Below are 23,118 nucleotides of genomic sequence, written 5' to 3' on the forward strand. Positions count from 1 at the left end.
CTTGTAGTTTATGAACATAAAAATATTTAGTTAGGAGTCAAAAGTCAACTCAAACCAAATACTTCAATGTAATAAATCCTTTTTGATAATCTGTTCACCAAACTCTTAACTTCAGTAAAATATTGCTTGACATCTTTAATCGTATTGAATGTAAATATTGAAATATGATAAAGAAGAAATTATAAATGTTCCTATTAAAGTAAGTGTTCATGCTTTCCTCGCGAGTTTGAGAATTGACGATAGATTTTATTGGTGTGTTCACCTTACCAGGTGATAAAAATGCAGGTATGTGAGGTTTTACCGCTGTGATCGATTTAACGGGAGTTTTACAACAAGGAAACTTAAACAATCATGCCCGTTTGTATTCAGACTCAGCTCAAGAGAAAACAGTTTTGATAAAATTAGCCGAATTCGGTGAATTAATCTTATCCCGCTAAAAGATATCGATTCTTACGGTGACAGGCCCTTCATGTCCAAAGAAACTGTGATAAAACACAGCTAGAACAACAGAGGATTTAAAGAACATTTCTCAAAAATTTCTTACAAATATAGGAATACTTAAAGCGTTGTTTTTTTCTGTGGTTGTTTTGTGTAAAATTGGAAAAATAAGTACGATTTTTTTTTATCATATGATGGAGAGATTATTTGCAGTAGTGCTTTTTATAGGATTTAATGGAGTTGCGTCACAAGGTATGTACCTGTCCTGTAGAAAAGTGAATTTCTTAACTATTTACTCATTTTTGAACAATAAATTCCCAAACTTTGCATTAAAATATGTATAATATTTTTTTCATTTAAGTTTGAAGTGAAATGCTGTTAGCATATATTATATGATGATCGAAAATCGAACTGTGAGCACTGAGGTCACAAAATTATAACCCCGCCTCCCTTATGTTTATAATGACATGTCCAATGTTTGCTATCGGAAACCCAAGATATGTGTCTGATGATTTTGTGAACGTTTCATTAAATTTTATTCAGTAGTTTGGAGGAGTTGTGGATAAGAGGTGGGAACCCCTCTGTTTTGTAGAATAAATTGGCATAACATGTTATCGGAGAACTAAACTATGTGTGCGAACAAAAAGTAAAATGGAAGGTGCATAATGGCATTTTATAACATAGATTCAGTGAAAGTCTCAATAAATTAAATTTCGTTCATGGTACAAGGGGTTTTGCAAAAAATAAATGGCTACTCCAAAGCATGATGGATGCACAGCATATCCCGATCACTATATATGCCATTGCTTTTCAAATGGGGGAGGGGGTTAACAAAATACCACATTCACACAGTATTTTGTACTGAATGTTCAACTTCTTGAGTGGTCTTGTATTCACTTATCTGAGGTGTTATCAGGGCATCTTTCAATAGTTGTTACGCAAATGTTTTGTGGGGAAAATATACCTGAATGATCAAGAGATTTTGCTTTCTATATCCAAGATCTTTTTTATGAATTTGCATATTGCGTCCTCCAGCCCAGCCATACCCCGGTATTCATTTCCCAAAGATCTCTTTAAACTAAGCACAAGATATACATGATATAATTCGTAGTATTATTTCTTATCTAGGAAACCCATGTCGTCCAATTCCGTTTCCAATGCAAATTTCCTTTGATGAAACCTCCTTACAAGGTAAGTATATTTTTCACAAGCCTGTTCTATTACATATTGTTGTCGAGTTATAAGCTGGTCATAAAACGTTATTTGTGTTTCTTTTAATTCAAGGCGCTATCATATTCACTGGGGATGAAACAAATCATACGACACAGAAATGGTCTATCACCGAGAGTGACCCCAGTGTTTCGTTACAATTCATTAACAACACTTATCAAATAGCATTAATTAGACCTGTGGATCTGGATGTATCAAACGTAAGAAATATATAATTTTATGTTTTTATGTTTCGTTTTGTTTTGTTTTTGAAAACATATAATATAATGATGGGATATTAATAAACATTTGTCCATGTCTTTCAATTTTCTTCAAACAAAAACTCTTCGGTTGATATCTTAAATTACTCGAGTTCTCAATGGAAATTTCTATGTGGTTTACGGATATACCAGGTCGTCTGAAATTCTAATCGAATTTCCATAGGTTCTAATAGGGTCTTGTGATAAGCAGACCTGTTTTCATTCATGTGATGCAGAATCTATTCAGAAACAACAACATGAAAAAAATGACATTTAATAAATTATCAATGTTCAATTACATTTCTACATCAATTTGATATATCGTTTTGAAGTAAAGGAACCACCGTCTGAAAAATATGTTCTGTATATAAATATAGACGTTTTGATAGAAAAATACGTTAATGATATAGTAAATTAACAGCAATTCTTAAGATGTTTCAACTTTTCCTATCTATGTAGTAAAATGTACCTTATCATCTGCAAATAGAGTTTATGTCTTCTAGTTTATTCGATTTGTTAAAGCGACCTCTGCATACAAATCTTTTTTTTCATATCGAGACTTGTTATTGACAGATAGGAAGATATGCAATGACATCACGGATTTCTCTTAAAATCAATTGATGTTCAACATATTCCATGGTCGATACCATTACCTTGCTTGCAAAAACCATCTGTCATCGTCATCGAATGTCAACTGACACTTTCAAAAAAAATTTCACACCATTGTGCTTTCATTGAAAATGTTTTCATACTAATTTATATATACCCGATCATGAAAAGAAGCATACAGCAGGTGTGACCAGGGATCCTTACTCCTCCTATAATCTGATCCCAGTTCTGTTTTAGAGCTTAATGTTTTTCTCTGCTCCGAAACTATATTGTTCCGATGGACTTTTGGGATTAATGGGCTTTTTTCATATACAGTACCACATTCTCTATATACTGGTATTGTGCGATTAGATAGGTGCAAAAGATTATCATATGGTGTGTTACATGCTTAGGTTTCATCTTTAGGTTTCATCTTCAGTCTCATTGCTAGTATTTTGTAAGATTGTAAGCTATATTAGAAAGCATTTCAAGATATAGACATATACCAGTAATGAATATTTATCTTGTCAGAGCAATGTATATTTTAATTTGTAGCTTAACGATGTATGTAATTCTGGTCTGGAGCAATTCACACAAAGGGTAACGTGTAATGAAAATGGAACACCAGTAAGTGTTTACAACTCTGAAATAACATCATACCTTTATGAAACTTTTTACCTTTATCTATTGTTATTTCTCAAAAATTCAAATTTTGTTGCATTAGGACGATGAATATATAGTGTTTCGTGTCAATCCAGTGAACGAATATCCACCCGTTGCTATCAAAAATAACACTATCAAGATACAAGAGGTTCGTTACCTTAGATGTAATACACATGTAGTGATATTTTGATAATTTGATGAGATTACTTTCAAAATATAAAGAAAACAATTATGCTGTTTAGGAAGAAAAACTGATTCCAAAGTTCATCGCTCGTATGTTGGATTACTTTAAAGACCGTGACTGTCCTAAGGTCACTCCTATGGTCGGCATCTCAAAGACTACTGCAGGGGTGAGAGAAAATTTGTCTTCTGCTAATTTTATGTTTAAAAAGAAAGAAGTTTCAAATTTTAAAGCAAGTGTGAGTAAGAACTATTGAATGTTTGAAACTTGACAGAAATGTTTAATTCAAGTTAGTGTTTGGTCTTTTTTACACACTAAATTAATTACGGATTTTTTTCGTTTACCTGATCAGAACAAAGAGCACACCGCAATAGTAAACAATCAAGAGGGGAAGCTTACTCTTTTGAATCACTTTATCCAACCTCTTATGCTTTATGAACATTTTGATTTCACAGATTTTAAGGTTCTAAAAATCCTAGTCGACATGCTGCAATTATTGATACTTGAAAGAATCAATAAAATAGTTTTAACTTCTCAACACTTACTAGTATTGGAACACAATTTATCAGAGTCGATTCACAGGTGTAATGAATCAGACAGTGCAGCATTTTTTTGTTGAATTACACTTTACTTCTGGGTTCTTTTGTTCGTTGTTTCTTTTTTTCTACTGTCTCGAATTAAGTGTTAACATTGGGGCACTTTCAGTCAAATCATGCACAAAGCGTTTAAGAAACTCAGATTCATCAAACAAAAAAGAGGTTGCCTTAAGAATTACTAATATACATTTATTGACTGAGTTCGAGGGCAACATGCGTTTTGTCGGCCCCAAGAACCAAACTGTCTGCCTGAGGCCGTTAGGCCGAAGGCAGACAGTTTGGTTCGAGGGTCCGACAAAACGCATTTTGCCCGAGAACTCTGTCAATAAATGTTTTGTTATACCTTTCATTTTATTATATATTTTTTGACATACATGAATTTTGTACTATACTCCGTAATGTAACATTAGATCTGTCACTGTTTAAAACCAAAGAATGAAAATGAGATTAAGCTCCGCCCATTCTGTGACGTAAGCGGTCCAACATCTCACTCAGCGGTCCAACATCGATTTTTTTATGCCCGTTCAGCAAAACATTACAAATGTTAGACTTTTTTTCTGTATAGATTTGTATAGGAACAATTTTTAAAGGTATAACAACAGTATATATGGCACGCCAAATTCACAAAAATGAGCTAAACATAGTTTCACAGTCGATAAACTAGGTTTATCGGTTGTAAACTATAGTTTACGGACTGAAAACTATAGTTAACAACGTTAATCTATATTTTACATCTGTTAACCATAGTTAACGCGATAATCTATGTTTCACAACCGTAAACATACTAGTACTTAACACTGAAAACAATCAATTGCGATTGCAAAACACAGACTATCTGATAAATACAGTTTCACGATTTGTAAACTATAGTTTACAAACCGTTAACTATAGTTAACGATCTGATAAATATAGTTTCACGATTTGTGAAACTTATAATGATTAACAACTCTTAACTATAGTTTACGATTGTAAACTATAGTTTACAAACGTGAATCTATGTTTATTAACAAAATCTATTGTTGACGCTTATTACAGACAGATAAACTTAGATTAGCATTCATAAACTATAGTTAACAACTGTTAAATATAGTTTTACAGATGAAAACTATACTTAACAAATCGTTAACTATAGTTTACGGTTTGTAAACTATAGTTTACAGTTTATCAATTGTGAAACTGGTTTAGCTCATTTTTGTGAATTTGGCGTGCCATGAGTATATATTTAGATACATTTACCTTTATCTAGCCAGATGTCAGTGATTTTTTCACTGTTAACACCACAACAGGATTTCTGAATCAAATAAAGAACTTTGATTACGAAGACACCCAGATCCAGTGCGATTTGGGAAAAAGTGGAGGAATCTTAAATATCACTGCTGAGGTAAGCACTAGTGAAAATGACTGAGAATTTGTCTAGAGGGTCGAAAAGAACATTTGGGAAATAAAAATTGAAACAAAATACTTACAATATCTTGTCATTACTTTTATCAGGACGGTCCACATAACGTGTATACAATCCTGAATGTAAATTTTACTAACCTGGATGACACACCCCCTGTGTTTGTCAATTATGACTGCTCTACAACATGCTACACTTGTCCAGTTCCGGGTATTTCTGTCACCATTGATTACTTCGATCAGGTAAAAATGATCCTAATTTTAAAAGAAAAAAGGAACAATATTAGCTAAAAAAAATGTGAATCATTTTGAGATTTTTAACACAGCAATATTATAATAGCTATTTTAGTTAAGATTAGTTTTCTGAGGTATGAGATGTGTTTTTTTTTTAAATTCAGCTTCAAAAATATCCTATGTTGCTTTTTCGTAGGGTATTATTAAAACTGATCCTAGCAGAATAAAGGCTATAGACCCAGACACTCCTTCGTCAAATATCACGTACAATTTAGAGGGTAAGTATCTAACATACGACTGGTAATTCTTCTTTTAAATAATAACAGTTCTATATATAATATCAATTAAACTTTTAAACTTGCAGTTGATCCTGCTAAATACATAGACAATATTGAGTTTGAAAATGGTAGTTTCATTCTCAATCAGTCGTTTGCAAACTTCTCCAACTTCGGTGAATCTTCAGACTTCAGTGTGGTGGTAGTTCTGCAGGTTTGTTCTTTTTTAGCTCTGTGGTGTTTCCTTTGGTATTGGCTAATTTAGATTACAAATAGTTAACTGAATAGTTGGGCTGGAACCTAGTTAAAATAAAAGCTTATTACCATTTGCAGTATTTGCAACTCATTTCATAACGCATGCGTTTTCAGGCTATGGGAAGTAATGGACATAACTCAGACAATTTCACTTTAACCGTAAATGTGACGGTACCCCCACCCACAACTCCCGAACCAACGACAGAACCCCCAACCACTCAACCAACCACTACAGAGGAAGTGACGTCGCAACCGACGTCATCACCCACTACCATCCAACCTTCAACACCAACCACTAGAACGTCTTCAACATCTCGACCCACGACGACCCCCGCCCCCACAACCCTGGCACCCATAGAAAACGCCAACCCAGACAAGAGTACTGATAACAACGTGCTGATAATCGTCCTGCCTATACTGGCAGCTCTGATTCTTATTATTGTGATCGTAGTCATTATTAAGATGAGGAAGTCACAGCCGCAACAGAAATACAACCTCGGGGAGAAGAACGTGAACGGGGACGCAGAACATTATGAGACACCTACAGAGATGGACAACCATGCCTTCAAAGACGAAAAGGAGGGCGTTTGAGGCAGGGATGTCTTTAAATGACAGAATGATTTAGACTTACATTACATTGTCATTATGTGTTGTCATTTTTTGTTACTCAAGAGTCTCATTTTACAACATTATGTATAATTTTGTTCAAGGTGCTTTTTAAGACTATTTGATTACATGCATACATAATCTTAGAAATCCAAGTATATACTAATATTGCAATACAATTAACATATCAGAGTAATGCTGTATACCATTTTCAAAGTGACAAAAATGCTGAATGTTGATAATATTTGATAACTTTTGTTTTCAAAGCTAACAGACTTGTGGGGATTTTGACATAGCGACATCAGTATGAGTAGAGATTTAGTTTGCTATCATGTGAAAGCGGGCCACTAGCTGTGTTGCTTTTTCTCATTTTGTGTGCGGTGAAGGTTTTATCATAGAATGGTGGAGCGTAAAAGCAAAAGAAAAATTGAGGATTATTTTTTTTTACAATGGATATTTTTATTTAGTGTTCTAGTGCAATAAGTGTACACGGTCTTCTCTTTTCATGAAAACACTCAAGTTCATAGTGCCATAATTCAGTGTCGATATTCTTGGATTGATAAAATGTACTACACAATAAATATATATATTTTATAAATTAAGTATCTTCACTTCCATGTTCCATTGCTTTTCTTAATTTTTACTTTCAAACGCAGGCCTTGAGTTCTGAGAACTCTACAATTAGTATGCATGCGTCAGCGAAGCTACAAATCACATTCAAAGTAAGAGTTCATGGAGGATTGCCTCCATCTTCCTCTGATTTTCCTGTGGTAGCTGTTGTGGTGCCATGTGTTGTGGTGGTGATAATTATTCTTGTTGTCATTCTGTTGGTGCGCATGAAGCGATCTAAGCCCCAGAAAAACAAGAAATATCGTGTCAGTACAAAGAGGAAGGAGAAGGAAGACAGCAGTGACGTCACAAACGTGGAGGGAAAAGTCGATGAAAAGAATCCTGGTGTCACGGCACCAGAAAATAGGTTTGTGGATGAACCTGTGGATTCTGTAAACAATACACGGGAAGGAACGGAAAATCCCTTGTTCAACGAGTTTAATGCAACAACAAACATTAATGTGGATTTGGAATCAGATTGAACATTACCTTTTCAATCTTATGTTGTTTTAATTTTGCTATCATATACATGTTCTACACAATATTGCATTTTTTATCAAAGGAAGTAAAAGTAACTGTTATAGGGCCCTTTAACCATTGCTTTTAAATTGTTTGTACAACGAGTTTCCGTCTATGCAAAAACTTTTGAATATTTTAGTGTTTATGGAAACTAGTTCATCAAGTTCTACCGGAAATGCTTATGAATGATCATCTGATGTTTAATAATCTAAAGAAGTATTTTCATTTTCTTTCGAAATTAAAAGAAATCCGTTAGAATTCAAAATAATGGACGCATGTATTGATATTTGTTTTATTTACAAATTTTAGTTGTACATGATAAATGAATAAAATCTCTAAAATATTAAGAATTAATTGTTGAATTCCTGTGATGTTAAATTTAAAATGGTTTTTAATTTAATTAAATTCTGATTGAACAATCAGATTGAACAATCAGAAACGTTAAGGGACCTTATTAAACCAAAGGATATACTACACAGCAGGCGTCAACCTCCCAATTTGAAAAAGATTCTTACCACTGCCAAATTTACATCGAACCCAGAAAAACCGATGGTTTCTAAGTGCGAGGATCCACGATGCGGAACCTGTCAAGTTTTAAAAACCGGCCAAACTATTATTTTTAAAAACGGAATGAAGTTTGACGTTAAATCTTCGATGACGTGTAAATCTAAAAACCTTATATACTGTATGACGTGTCCTTCATGTGAGGAAAATTATATAGGACAAACCGGAACCAAATTAGCCGACCGTGTTCGCGTGCACAAACAACAGATTAAGGATCCGACCATACGAAACACGCCATGTAGTGAACACTTTGATTCTTGTGGCAAAGGACATTTTTATACATTTCCTTTTTACAAAATAAAAGAGGAAAATGAACAATTACGGAAAGCCAAAGAACAATATTTTATAAATCTGTTTAAACCAAAATTGAACTGTTAAAAGGAATTTATATCAAATTATTTTACAATGTACATTTTATATAAAATGTCTCCATTATTGTAAATTTATAATAGGCGCTTAACTTTGATCAGATGAACTGTAAAACTTTATCTGTGCGCCTCATTTAACTGTGATTATTATTACGTCACAATCATTATGTTTAACGTTGCCTACCTAACGTCACGAGAATGACGTCATAATGTAACTTGTTTACAATTTCAAATCTACTGATGAGCCCGCATGGGGCGAAAGCGCTTTAGATAAAAGTTTGAGTTTATCATTTTAATTTGGATTTTATATACACTGTATATATATATATATATATATATATATATATATATATATATATATATATATATATATATATATATATATATATATATATATATATATATATATATATATATATATATAGGTATATCTTTTAAAAAAAGAAACACGAAAACCTTAAATTTAGCTTAAGCGCTTTCATTTCAAATCTTCAGAAGCTTTATAATACGTAACATAGCAACATAACGTCATAACGTCATAATAAGCGGAACATTACATACAAACGTCTATTGTGACGTCATAGTCAAACTTTGCGGGAAAACTGTAGAATGAAAATAATAAGTACAATTTTTACAACAAATATGCTTAATTGTTCAGTCTAGGTTTGAACATATGTATAAAATGTTTTTCTTTCTCACGTCTCTGAATATCACTTTCAGTTGAAAGTTTGTAAAAAGGAAATATAGTGAATTGTTTATTTCCACAAGTATCCAAATGTTCACTCAGAGGGATTTGCCGATATTCCGGAGAGTTAATATGTTGTCGGTGGACACGCACCCGGGCACGCAATTGATTGCTCGTTTCCCCGATATAAAATTCTTGGCATCCAGCACACGTAATTACATATATTACATTTTTAGTGGCACAACATTTATAGAAATGAAAAAACAACTTTCATCGGACGTGGTGTGCGGCACTATTTTTTAGGAGGCGGCAAGCCAAACCAAGGACAGAGGCACATACCACAATTATATCAACAGACAACGCAAATCTAGTTGATGTTGAAGAAACAAATAAAACCAAGGAATCAGTAGAAGTTGATCCTAAAGTGTTTAATCTTTCAGATAGGATATTAACTAAAGCAGAGATAAATTTATTATCTAGAGGCTTGAAATATACACCCACCCCACGTATGAATAACCAAGAACTTAAAACGGACGTAAAGGAATATACAAGGCGACTACGACTAAGGGAATACTTTTACGAGAATAACGACGAATCAACAGAAGATAGTGAAAATGAGGAACCAGAGGACCTTGTTAGAAATAAATCCCACTTTATTCCAAAACGAGGTAGAAATCGAACTCTAGATACGGTATGTGAAACCCTAGATAATATTAACCTACCTAATATTAAGAAAAATATTAGATCTAATCTCACAAAAGAAGAGCAAAAAGCTTTAAATGACTTACATAATGACGAAAGTATAGTTATCAAAGAAGCCGACAAAGGAGGCGGGGTAGTCATCATGAATAAAACATATTACGAACGTAAGATTTTGAATATGATACAGGACCCTAACTACTATGGGAGTATTAATGCAAATCACGAGACAAAAACTTTAGCAAAGATAAAACAACTTGTCAGTGGGCCATCCTCGGGAGATATCACTGCTAAAGAGAAGGACTATCTCACAAACTTTGAAACAAAAGAGAGTCAATTTTACGGATTACCAAAAGTACACAAGTCATCAGAAATCAAAAACGCCATACAAGCTCAGAAAGGAGAATATATTTGCTGTCTAAATCCTGAAGACCTCTCTTTTCGGCCAATCGTAGGGGGGCCTAATTGTTCAACTCAAAGACTTAGTCACTTGTTAGACATTTTATTAAAGCCTTATTGTGAAAAGGTTCCCAGTTTTATAAGAGATGATATAGATTTTATCAACCACCTACCAGAAAATATTCAACGTGATACGAAACTGGTGTCATTCGACGTCGTGAATTTATACACAAATATACCCGTAGACTTGGGTATTAAAGCGGTTAAATACTGGATTGAGAGATACCCAGACTTACTACAGGATCGTTTTGAGCAAGAATTCATCTTAGAGGGACTAAGAATTATACTGCAAAACAATACGTTTGCCTTTGGAACAGAGCATTTTATTCAAACCAAAGGAACAGCGATGGGAACAAAAGTGGCTCCCACGTATGCCACTTTAACGTTGGGATACCTCGAGCAAAAACTCCATCAACGACTAGTCACTCTGTGGGGAGAAGAGGATGCTGAAGCTATAACATCAAAGTGGAAACGATTTTTAGATGACTGTTTCATTCTGTGGAATGACAACAATGAGAGACTATCAATTTTCCACCAATTATTAAACAACTTAGATTCCAACATTAAATTTACCATGGAAAGCAGCGATACAAAATTACCTTTCCTTGACGTTCTTGTCATCAAAGAAGATACAAAACTTTCAACGGATATCTTCTACAAGTCAACTGACACACACCAGTATTTACATTTTGGTTCCTGTCACCCTCATCACACAAAAAGAGCAATTCCATACAATCTGGCTAGACGTTTATGTGCCATCGTTAGTGACGAAAGCACCAGAGATATCCGACTAAAAGAACTCAAGTTATACCTTTTAAAACAAGGATATCCTCAAAACCTGATAGATAACGGGATATTGAAAGCCAAAGGATACGATCGGTCAGAATTACTCTCTACAAAGACCAAGGAAAATAAAACGGATATAATTCCATTTGTACATACCCACAATCCAAGGAATCATAATTTGACCTCCGTAGTACACCAACTTAACGTCGTTCTCAAAACGGACCGGTCAACACAACAAATATATAGAGATGTAAAATTTATTAACAGCAGACGACAGCCCAAGAATCTTAGAAGAATTCTGTGTTCGTCCCATTTTAAGAATAGTTACAAAGTGACCAAGTGTGAAGACGCGCGTTGCGGGACGTGTGCACATATAATAGAAGGATCAACTTATGACTTTAATGGAAGACAATTCACAGTCAATGCAAACATGTCTTGTGCCACTAAAAATGTAATATATGTAATTACGTGTGCTGGATGCCAAGAATTTTATATCGGGGAAACGAGCAATCAATTGCGTGCCCGGGTGCGTGTCCACCGACAACATATTAACTCTCCGGAATATCGGCAAATCCCTCTGAGTGAACATTTGGATACTTGTGGAAATAAACAATTCACTATATTTCCTTTTAACAAACTTTCAACTGAAAGTGATATTCAGAGACGTGAGAAAGAAAAACATTTTATACATATGTTCAAACCTAGACTGAACAATTAAGCATATTTGTTGTAAAAATTGTACTTATTATTTTCATTCTACAGTTTTCCCGCAAAGTTTGACTATGACGTCACAATAGACGTTTGTATGTAATGTTCCGCTTATTATGACGTTATGACGTTATGTTGCTATGTTACGTATTATAAAGCTTCTGAAGATTTGAAATGAAAGCGCTTAAGCTAAATTTAAGGTTTTCGTGTTTCTTTTTTTAAAAGATTTACCTGTAAACTACCGAGCACTGTGGATTTTTTTCTGTTTTAATATATATATATATATATATATATATATATATATATATATATATATATATATATATATATATATATATATATATTAGAAAAAAATGACAAGGCAACAATGTTAGTAAAACGTAAGCGCTTTCTTCATTATTTCTTCATTTTACATTTACATAAGAAATAATGAAGAAAGCGCTTACGTTTTACTAACATTGTTGCCTTGTCATTTTTTTCTAATATTATTTACCGGACACTGTGCCAATTCTTTTCATTTTGGATATATATATAATTTAAAATTCACACCCACACCCAATAATTCCGATATTCAGGAACTTAATAAAGATATTAAGGCATATACAAGAAGATTAAGGTTAGCAGAGTATTTTCAAAATGATGAGGACGAAGAAGACACCTATGAAGATGATCTCGTCTGGAACAAATCAAAGTTTAATCCTAAAAAGGGAAGAAATACACTTCTTGACACAGTTTGCCATACTCTGGAAAGTATGCCTCTGAAGGAAGATAATAATACCGAGAAAAAACGGAGTAATTTACTAAAAGAAGAGGAAAAAGCTATGAAGTCGTTAGCTAATGATACTTCTATCGTTATCAAAGAAGCCGATAAGGGAGGAGCAGTAGTTATTATGAACACAGAATATTACAAAACAAAAATACTGCAAATGTTAAACAACACGGAATTTTACAGCGAGATTTCCGAGAACAGTGATAAGAAGACTATGAAGAAAATTAAACGACTACTTAAAAACCATAATACAACATCCTCTTTAACTAAAAAGGAAAAGGATTTTTTAACTGATTTTGATTTCAGCGAAAGTGCTTTTTATGGACTTCCAAAGATTCACAAATCAAAAACAATAAAGGAAGCAATCAGAACTCAAAACGCTGCATACGTTACCTGTCTAGACCCAAATGATCTTACGTTTAGACCTATTGTAGGAGGTCCAAAGGCTCCAACACAAAGACTTAGCCACCTAATTGATATACTGCTAAAACCTTTATGCTCAGAAGTAAAGAGTTATGTTCGCGACGATCTAGACTTTTTGAGACATTTACCAGACAAGGTTGATCATAATTCAAAACTAATTACTATGGATGTTACAAATCTTTACACGAATATTACCACCTCTCTTGGTCTCAAGGCACTTGAATACTGGATCGATAAATATCCACATAAAATTCATTGCCGTTTTAGCAAACAGTTTATCCTAGAGGCCAGTGATATAGTTTTGAAAAATAATATATTCGCATTTGACGATAAACATTATGAACAACGTAAAGGAACTGCCATGGGGACAAAAATGGCTCCAACTTATGCCACCCTCACCCTAGGATACCTGGAGGAAATCATGTACGAAAAAACAAAACAACATTTTGATGAACAGACAACAGGAAATATAAAACGTAATTGGAAAAGATACCTGGATGACTGTTTTATCATTTGGAACGACAGTGATGCTAACTTAGAAGCTTTCGTAAATATGATGAACGATCTGGATCCAGACATAAAATTTACAATGGACAAAAGTTCTCAGAGCATTCCATTTTTAGATATCCTAATAACGAAACACGAGGAGCATTTATCGACTGATATTTACTACAAACCAACAGATACCCATCAATACCTTCACTTTAGTTCCTGCCATCCAAGCCATACAAAACGCTCGATTCCTTATAACTTAGCAAGACGAATCTGCACTATAGTTAGTGACAAAGAAATAAAAGATAAACGTCTTAGTGAATTAAAGACGTTTCTCCTTCAACAGTATTATCCTATGGGTATCATTGAAGATGGAATCAAAGAGGCAATAAAACTGGACAGAGAATACCTTATAAATCCAACCAGAAGCCAAACTTCAGATTTAAAGATATTACCTTTGGTCACTACTCACAATCCGAGAAACAAGAATATTACTTCAACCGTTCGTCAACTAAACAATGTTCTGAAAACCGATGAAGAAATGGCCAAAGTATTAGAAAAGTATAAGTTTATCAACAGCAAACGACAACCAAGGAATCTACGAAGGATATTATGCAAATCCTCATTCCACCAGCAACATTTATATTCAGTGAAGAAGTGTTCCGATCTCCGTTGTGGAACCTGCAATTACATGAAAACTGGAAGTACCTTTAATTTCGGGAATAAAGACTTTACCGTAAAGGCAGACATGACATGCGAGTCAAAAAACGTTATTTATTGTATTACATGTGCAGGATGTGGACAATTCTATATTGGGGAAACTGGAACCACACTACGTACACGTATCCGCATACACAAACAGCACATTAACCAACCCGAATACCGTAAAATAAATGTAAGCGGACATCTTGATATTTGTGGCCGGGGACAATTTTCAGTTTTTCCATTTTACCAACTTTATACAGACAATGTGGTGCAAAGACGAGAAAAGGAGAAATACTTTATAAAACTGTTAAAATCATCACTAAATAGTTCACTTTAGACATTTTTATATTTTTGTAAAACACTGACATTTGCATACAAACAATATGCTTATTTTCTTTTAACTCATGTAAAAGTTTCTTCTTTCAGTATTGTGACGTCATTGTATTGTTTTTGACGTTACCACCAGGTAACGTTATTACGTCACAAGTTTAAATTGTTTAAAACGTCTGAAGAAAACAATGAAAGCGCTTACGTTTTAACAAGTGTTGCCTTTTTATTTTATTTTATATATATATATATATATATATATATATATATATATATATATATATATATATATATATATATATATGTATAAGGACCTTATTGATACATTTTGAATAAAAAATATTTATCGAACTTTTTCAGTTCAATTTAATTTACTTTTAATCTTTTATATTTAAAGTTGTCCTTTTTACAATTTTTGAAGAAAAAAATTGTTTTTTATTTTTAAATTATAATGCATATACACTTGTGTATTTATAAATTCATTATAATTTTTAAGAAATTATTTTAAGGTAGGAAGTGTAAGTTGATGTAGTACACACCCTCCCCTTTTCACAACTTTAAAGAAAATTACACAAAATGATATCCCGTCAGTCAATACCTAATACTTTCCAAAGGTAAAAAAAAAATTTGGGAAAAGTCCATCAAAAAATAGCAACGATACTATCAATCTTATGATGTTTGTTTTAATTGAACGAATCAAATGGATTAGAAACAAGTTCAAGATTACAACTTACTAGTTCCTCTCCATAAATATAACAATATGTCATGCGAATAATACGTTAAAATATAATATTTATAATATTTCAAGTGATGCAAGTTAAAAACAAATCAATTTAAAAAATCTACATGTTTCATGCAGTAATAAATCTATAGACAGCAGCAAAAATATTAATATATAGTTCAATATTCACATACTAGTATACTGGCGTTTTCTTCGTCTTTATAGATCGGGTTTATTCCCAATCAAAAGCACGCTAATCCCACGTTCATTCCTTTATTCTATGGATATCACTCAGTGGATATTTTTTTCAATCCCACTGCTGTGACGTCACAATGGGTCTTGCTTGAGAGTGATTGACAAAGAAAAAAAATGCCATGCATGCATCTTTAAAATGAAGTTTGCAGGCTTGCCCTCTCCCGGCTCGAGGTAAAATTTTTGGGTCGATATGTAAGTGCACATGGGAATATCTGGGGGGTTTTCATAAAATTTCACCATATTTGTTGATGGGATAAGAGGAATAAATATTTTAAAATAATATCCTGGAATATACATGTAAAAAAAGGTTTGGGTCGGGTCATTTTTTAGTCGGTCAAGAGAGGGCATGATGCCATCCAAATTTAAAAATACAGATGGAATATTGGTCCGTGTAACACTTAACAATTCAAATTTCTAATAATGAATTTGAGTTTTAGAATGTTAATATATAAGTTCAAATTTCTAACTTTAAAAAACTCAAACTGCATGATTTGGTTTAATGAATTTTAATATTTTAGTTCAAAAATCTAAATTTTCAAATTTCCAAACATGTTTTAGAATTTCAAGTTTTTAGATTTTTATCTTACATATTCAAAATTCAAATTTCCAAAAACAATCTTTGTATTTTAAACTTTTGAGTTTTTAAACTACCATTTCTTCAGGAAGTTTACGAAGTAAACTTTCACTTCGGTTAGACGTAACACTATTTTCGGGATGCATTTTAACAAATTTCCCTACACAGGCTCGAGAAAAATACGGTATTTTTGAGTGAACATGGGGCTGGAAATATTCCACAAATCTTTGACTCCAGTTGCCTTTTCTTGATTGAATCTCGTGCATGGTCAATGTTTTTTTTTTTTTTTTGTTGGGCATTCTATAAAGAATTTTATATATTTCTTCAACATAAAAACTTGCATCTGGTTTATTTCCACCAGATGAGAAAGTGCAGCTTTTTATATCTCTCCTTAAACATGCTAAATGACGCCAACATCCTACAATTTTTAGGTTTTTCTCTTTTTCAATGGAATTCAGTCCCGTTCCATATCAATTGCTATCGGGATATACATTTAAGCCAGGTTAGTCTTGCAATATTTTCTTAGGATGTCGAAGACAATTAAGCTCGATGATACGATGGCCGATATCAGCCTGTACAAATTCCGACTGCTTTTAAAATTTGTACATCTAAAATGTACATTGACATGTACATTTTGCAATGACAGTGCACACTTCGTGTTCTTAATTTTTGTCTGTACATGTACAAAATGGCAAAAAGGCAAATGTCAAAACGTGAGCGGTTGAAACGCATATGCTCTTAATTACAATTCCTGGTCGGCGAAAAACCATTAAATATTAATAAAAGTGTATAACGGGGAAAAGTTGAACAATTAATATCAAAATAAGATTTGTTTTGTAAAACACTATGCCAGCAATGATAACACAATTCAGGGGTGGGACATGGTATACACCTGTAAGATGTTTTAAGGGTAGCAAAGTCGAAAACACTTAAGACCTTTTGTTTTTTCAAAAAAGTATTGTGTTATGGTTAATTACTGAACACTTGCAACGTTACAGTTTTTCAATTGATGGTCAAAGGTAACAGTTGAGGTCACAATTTAATCTTACGTTATATTATGGTTAGAATCTTTACTCGATCATAAAATGTCCTTTGCTACTTCCCTTCACTTTTGATTAAAAAGGAGTGTAAACTATATAGTCATCATTTTCTGGGTTGGATGGGGGCAATTCATTGTACAAGAAATGTTTGTGGAAGGTGATTTTAATCTATGGGAATTTAATTCTTTTCAGTAAAAGAAGACAAATTTTAACATTAGTTTTAGTGTTTACAAGAATGTTTACATTTTCTTTTAATATTTCTCATCCTTTTTATCGCAAAATTAATCTTCTCAGTGCCTTGTCCAATTTAAATCATATTTAATCGTTTTTCGCCGACCAGGAATTGTAATCAGAAGCAAATGTGTTTCAACCGTTCACGTTTTGACATTTGCCTTTTTGTCATTTTGTACATGTACAGACAAAAGTTAAGAGCATAAAGTGTGCACTGTCATTGCAAAATGTACATGTACAGAAAAAAGTTAAGAACACGAAGTGTGCATTGTCATTGCAAAATGTACATGTCAATGTACATTTTAGATGTACAAATTTCAATAGCAGTCGAAATATGTACAGGCTGATATCGGCCATCGTACGATGATGAGATTGAAATTTACGTTCGTGAACTATGAGGAGGGCAGGCAAAACAGGTTTTTCTTCAAAAGCTTGGTGTTTAAACAAAACAGCTGAAACATAAAAATCACCCATAGAGAAGGCAGTGTCATAGTTCAGGAGTTGTTTGTTTTTACTGTTCATTTAGAAACTGTCAATCAGTTCTTTAAGCATTTCCTCCATTCCAATAATTGCAATTAAATCTGGAAATGTGGCAATGAAATGAACAAATCCTTTATCTTCATAGGCAATAGTTTATAAGTTTATTAAGGCATCCTTTAATTGCTGGCCTTTCATCCCATTTCATTTTTTTCTTTTATGTAGTGAATTTACCGAACATTTCTGTCTGTGATTTTCGCTTTCTCATCCGTAACAACAGATTCTTTATCAATTTCATGAGCGCTTTTGTCATTGGTCTTGACATTTTCTTGAATTTTTTTGATCACGGAGGGTTTAATTCTCAATGAAATTTTTGCCTGTTTTGTGCTATTTCCGTGCGCCTTTGGTTTTGAGAAAGATGCTTCTCCAAGATAGCGAATTACGGCAATATTTTTAAAGTTGGATGATAAAGGAACATTCATGTAAATTTCTTTCCTAAACCTTTTGTCCGTAATTTTTTTCCCCTCCGTAGCAAACTAGCAATGATATGCAAATAGTAAAAATACTTTGGGCGTGCCATATATATACCATCAATTATTCATCTTTAAAAAGAAATTTATCACCTCAAAGGATCCAGAGAAGAGTGTCATGTTTTATTTTTTAGTATATATTTTTTTAATTTCCACGCATTTGGTTAATTTTTTAAAATACACATAATTATATAAAACGAATATTATATCGGATATATCCAGTCCGATTTGAAATTTGGTTTTGTTCTTTACTGTAACCTTGTTTCTCCCAAGCTCCAAACAGCTCAGTATTACGTTACGCTACAACTCCATATCATCGCTGCCACAGGCCTTTTGATATGACCTCGTTCAACCGTGGTTGACTGCGTGACGTCACAGTTAAATAAGGCGCGGTAAATTTTAGAGAATGCTAGATCTAAAAATTGTATATGATTATGCGAGCAAAATTCTGTTGATACATGAAAATACATACAAGCATTAGCGATCCCTTGTTTTAATATCTATCTTTTTTTTATATTTAATTAATTTATCATGTTTATCATGGTTTATACACCATGTGCACGCGAGATGATTAATGTCTATTAAAAAAAAAAAATTGAGTTATCTATGTGCTTTAAAGTACAAAATTCAATCAAATGCATTTAGCATTTTAGTTCAGACAAAAAAACAAAAGGTCCATCATTAGCAAGCTTTATGCCGCCTGTTTATTTACTGATTTATTGAATCGGTAAATAAAATTCAAAATTACACATTGACGCCGATTATATTATAGAACATAGAAATTGGTCAAGAATTAATATTATAGACGATGATTAAACTGCTTAAGATTTTTTTTTTTACCGTTTTATCTTTCTTTTCTTTTCTCCACCCCGTTTTTTTTTAAAATCTAATAACATGAATAAAGGCGATTATTTTTCATTCCTCCGATTTTAGAACTGGGGGAAATATCAACGAAATAATTGAGGAAGTAAACAAATATTAAAAATCAGAATTCAATTTGCATTTTCAGCATCGATAAACAGGAACATAATATCGTTATAAAGGATAAGCGGGCAGCCAGATTTTTTTTTTTACAATACACCCCCCATAAGAGAGAGAGAGAGAGAGAGAGAGAGAGAGAGAGAGAGAGTAGCTAAAAAATGACTACAAACATATACCATTTTTGTTGGTTCAAACTTTTCATACAAACAAATTTCGTAAATATAACCATGCCAATTTGAATGCATGAATACATGTATGCTTCAAGATATAAGGGGTGTCCTTTCAGTGAACAATTTCAACAGTAAATGGTTATGTTCGGACCCCTCCTCCCTTCCTCCATGTACAACGTACGTGATTAAAATTCTGTTCCTGCATTTATATCGGTCGTCATTTTATATAAATATTGATTCATCAAAACTTCTCAAAAAGTCGGTCCTAGTAAGCAGTAAACGCTGTTTCCATGTAGCATGCATTGTGTTGACAGAAAATAAAATATACAACGTAGGGACCAGTGGCGGATCCAGGAATTTCGTAACGTGAGGGTGCGGTAGAAAGCAGGGGGGTGGGGGGGGGTGTCTGTAGGCTGCACTGAAGCCCCAAGTGGGTCTAATGCATGGTCCTTTTGAGGGGCTGACAAGTCCTTACAAATAAAAGATGCTTTTCCTTGATTTTAGGAAAATGGACATATAAATTTTATGTAGAAAAATTTCAAACGGGGGGGGGGGGGGGGGGGGCACGCCGGCACTGGATAGTGATGATAGTGTCTCCATCATTTGTAGAAAATCTTTCTCTGATTGGATAAGATGATATTTCGTTTCTTTCAATGACAATGTTATCATGCACCTTTATTACATTGGAGGGGGTGAGGATGTTCAGAATTCTTTACTTCTTAGTTTTAAGATACAGTCACCACCTACGTACACTTTCCGTTGCAGTTACAGAATCACTCCCTGATATTGTATTCATTTTTTCTGTTGAGAATACATGTACAATGTCTGTCTCCAATCTGACTTATGCTTGTCAAAGTTTTTGGTGTTTTTTTTTTTATTTTTACTTGCTATGCCCTCCCCCTTTACATACATACTTTTAAAATTGCTTAGTGCCTGATTATTATTCTAAAAACCTCCGTGTTTCAAGCATTTAAAAAAAAAAAGTTAGGGCTTATTGTAATTAAAAGTAATACAGTACAATGAATTTAACTCAATATAAAAGGGGGCAGCACAAATTTGCTCATGTCAACATTGTCCACAACTAAAAGAAGGTGAGGGTTTTTTCTGTATCTCTGCATTTTTTCCACATTCAATTTGATTCAGTAAAGAGCAGAAATTTATCTCAAGTTGAATCTTTATGACATTTCAAAGTAAAATACATAATCTCTGTATGGAAGCAAAGGTATGATGGACTTGTATAATACTTATGAAAAACATTGCGAAATAAATACACATTTAGGGTTTTTTTCTGGATGTCTAGTATCAAACTTATGATTGATAGTATCATACATAAATATAACAACACACAATGAAACACTGATGTGATCATTTTATCATTTGCTTCAGGCACGTAGCATCGTTTTTGAAAGTGGGGGGCCAACCAGAGAAAATTTTTTTTTTACTTACCTGCAAAAATTGACAACCCAAAAAAAAAAAAAAAAAAAAAAAAAAAAAAAAAAAAAAAAAAAAAAATTAAAAGTTGCCCAAACTCGAAAATCCTATCCTATTATTTTTCCAATTTTTTCCCTACAATCCTTGTTATCACTATGCTATGGTTATAAATTGGGGGGACCAACCACCCTATCAGTGAACATTTACTATAGTAAAGGTTATGTTGGGGAAAAAAGTGGGGGGGGCCAGCCCCCCCCCCCCCCCCCGGTTGCTACGTCCCTGTGCTTCTACATGTATTCAAATTAAAAGAAAAAATATATTGAATAACATTTACTTCTTCTTCAAAGTATGTATGAGTAAAACAATGATGATCTACATGTATAAAAGTTATCCCAGTTGAAGAAGAGTGACTTCTTCTGGGGGCTCATTTTGTCTCTGAAGATCATGATATCCACTGTTTTTGTCTTTGAAGATTTCAAGACCATATCCACTTTGATGGTAGTTTAGTGACTGAAACAGTGATGTTGACATTCATACATTTCTGTTTAGGTAGAAAGGTCCTTCAAAAATCAGTCTGAAAAAAAATTAATTGTGACAAATGCATACTTCTCACACTGTCTATTTACTTATACACACATATAAAAAAAACATTAGTCATTTATGCATCTAAATTTATGAATAACAGATAAATTAAGGCATTCCAACAAATAAGATAATAAACACAATGTTATGCACATGTAGTTGTATGGTTACAAAACTACATCATGATATTATGAATGATCTCAGAAAACAAGACATTTACGAAACATTGATGCCCTGCATGACAGCTTATGGCAAAGATTGAAATTTTTCAAATGCAAGTCAAAATCCAAAGGTCAAGGTCAAATTTGGTTGTACCCGCAGAAAGGTCTATACATAAACAATACATATGTGAAATATGAAAGCAATAGACCCACACGTCCAAATGTGAGCTGCATTAAAGATTTTGTGGACAAACACGCAGATGGACAGATAGACTGACGGATGGACAAACAGGCCAAAAAATATATAATACTCCCAAATCTAAGAATACAGGGGCATAACAAGTCAAATACAATACATTATGATGTAACATTTTCCTGATTTACTCAAGCTTACTTTATACTAAAAAAAATAAAACTGTGGCTATTGTAGGGATATTGCAATGTATGACATTTTCATTTTAGTCTTTTAACCCAGTTAAAGAGTTTTCTCTTTATTTACTTTTGCTGTATTTATTGTAATGTACAGTATTCAGAACTGTTACATCATTATTTGTGAACTGATAGAATAAACCACATTTTAGATTTTTTTTATCTTAGAAAATGAGATTCAGAATTTCATATATCAGAACAAAGACCAATTTATTTTAAAAATTCGAATTGTGACATTTTGCATAGGCGTTGGAACTGGGGGGGGGGCACTTTTTTGCAAAAATAGACATTATATAGGCATTGAAAATTGGGATTTACCCTTTTTTTGTTGGTTAAGCCCCCCCCTTTTTTAATTTGCTTCCATGTTTTGATATGAATCACAATACAGTTCAAGTGTATCATGACATAACACAATTAACATCTTGCCATACTGTTACAATGTACATTTATAGTCTGCATAAAGTTGTCTTTCCTCTCTTAACAGAAGAACACTGTTTATAAATATCATGCACTTCCTGATCTGTCGTAATTTTGATACTGTTTTGTGTGTTGAAGGAGATTATGATATTTGAATTTTTTACCTTCAATGTGATAATCAGGCTGGTATCTGTCACAGTCATGAGTGGTCAGAAAGCTGGGTCGATAAAGTACCACAGTCCTATATTTTGGGAATTAAGCCTTGGGTGACATTGTAGTCATATCCTGGTGTTGTCCTTATTG

General features: G+C 33.2%; 1 protein-coding gene across 1 annotated transcript; it reads left to right on the forward strand.

The window, feature by feature from the left end:
- Positions 1–244: 244 nt before the first annotated feature.
- On the forward strand, positions 245–7,305 carry LOC134282458 (mucin-2-like). Its single transcript, XM_062764864.1, has 11 exons — positions 245–690; positions 1,567–1,629; positions 1,723–1,868; positions 3,051–3,122; positions 3,220–3,306; positions 3,401–3,508; positions 5,182–5,316; positions 5,427–5,576; positions 5,764–5,845; positions 5,932–6,056; positions 6,212–7,305. The coding sequence occupies exons 1-11, from the start codon at positions 630–632 to the stop codon at positions 6,686–6,688; spliced, it is 1,506 nt and encodes a 501-aa protein (XP_062620848.1). The 5' UTR covers positions 245–629; the 3' UTR covers positions 6,689–7,305.
- The last annotated feature ends 15,813 nt before the right edge of the window (positions 7,306–23,118 follow it).

The sequence above is a fragment of the Saccostrea cucullata genome, unplaced genomic scaffold, assembly GCF_032062105.1.
Source record: "Saccostrea cucullata isolate Sc308-1 unplaced genomic scaffold, CSIRO_AGI_Scuc_v1 ctg3769, whole genome shotgun sequence".
NCBI lineage: Eukaryota > Metazoa > Mollusca > Bivalvia > Ostreida > Ostreidae > Saccostrea > Saccostrea cuccullata.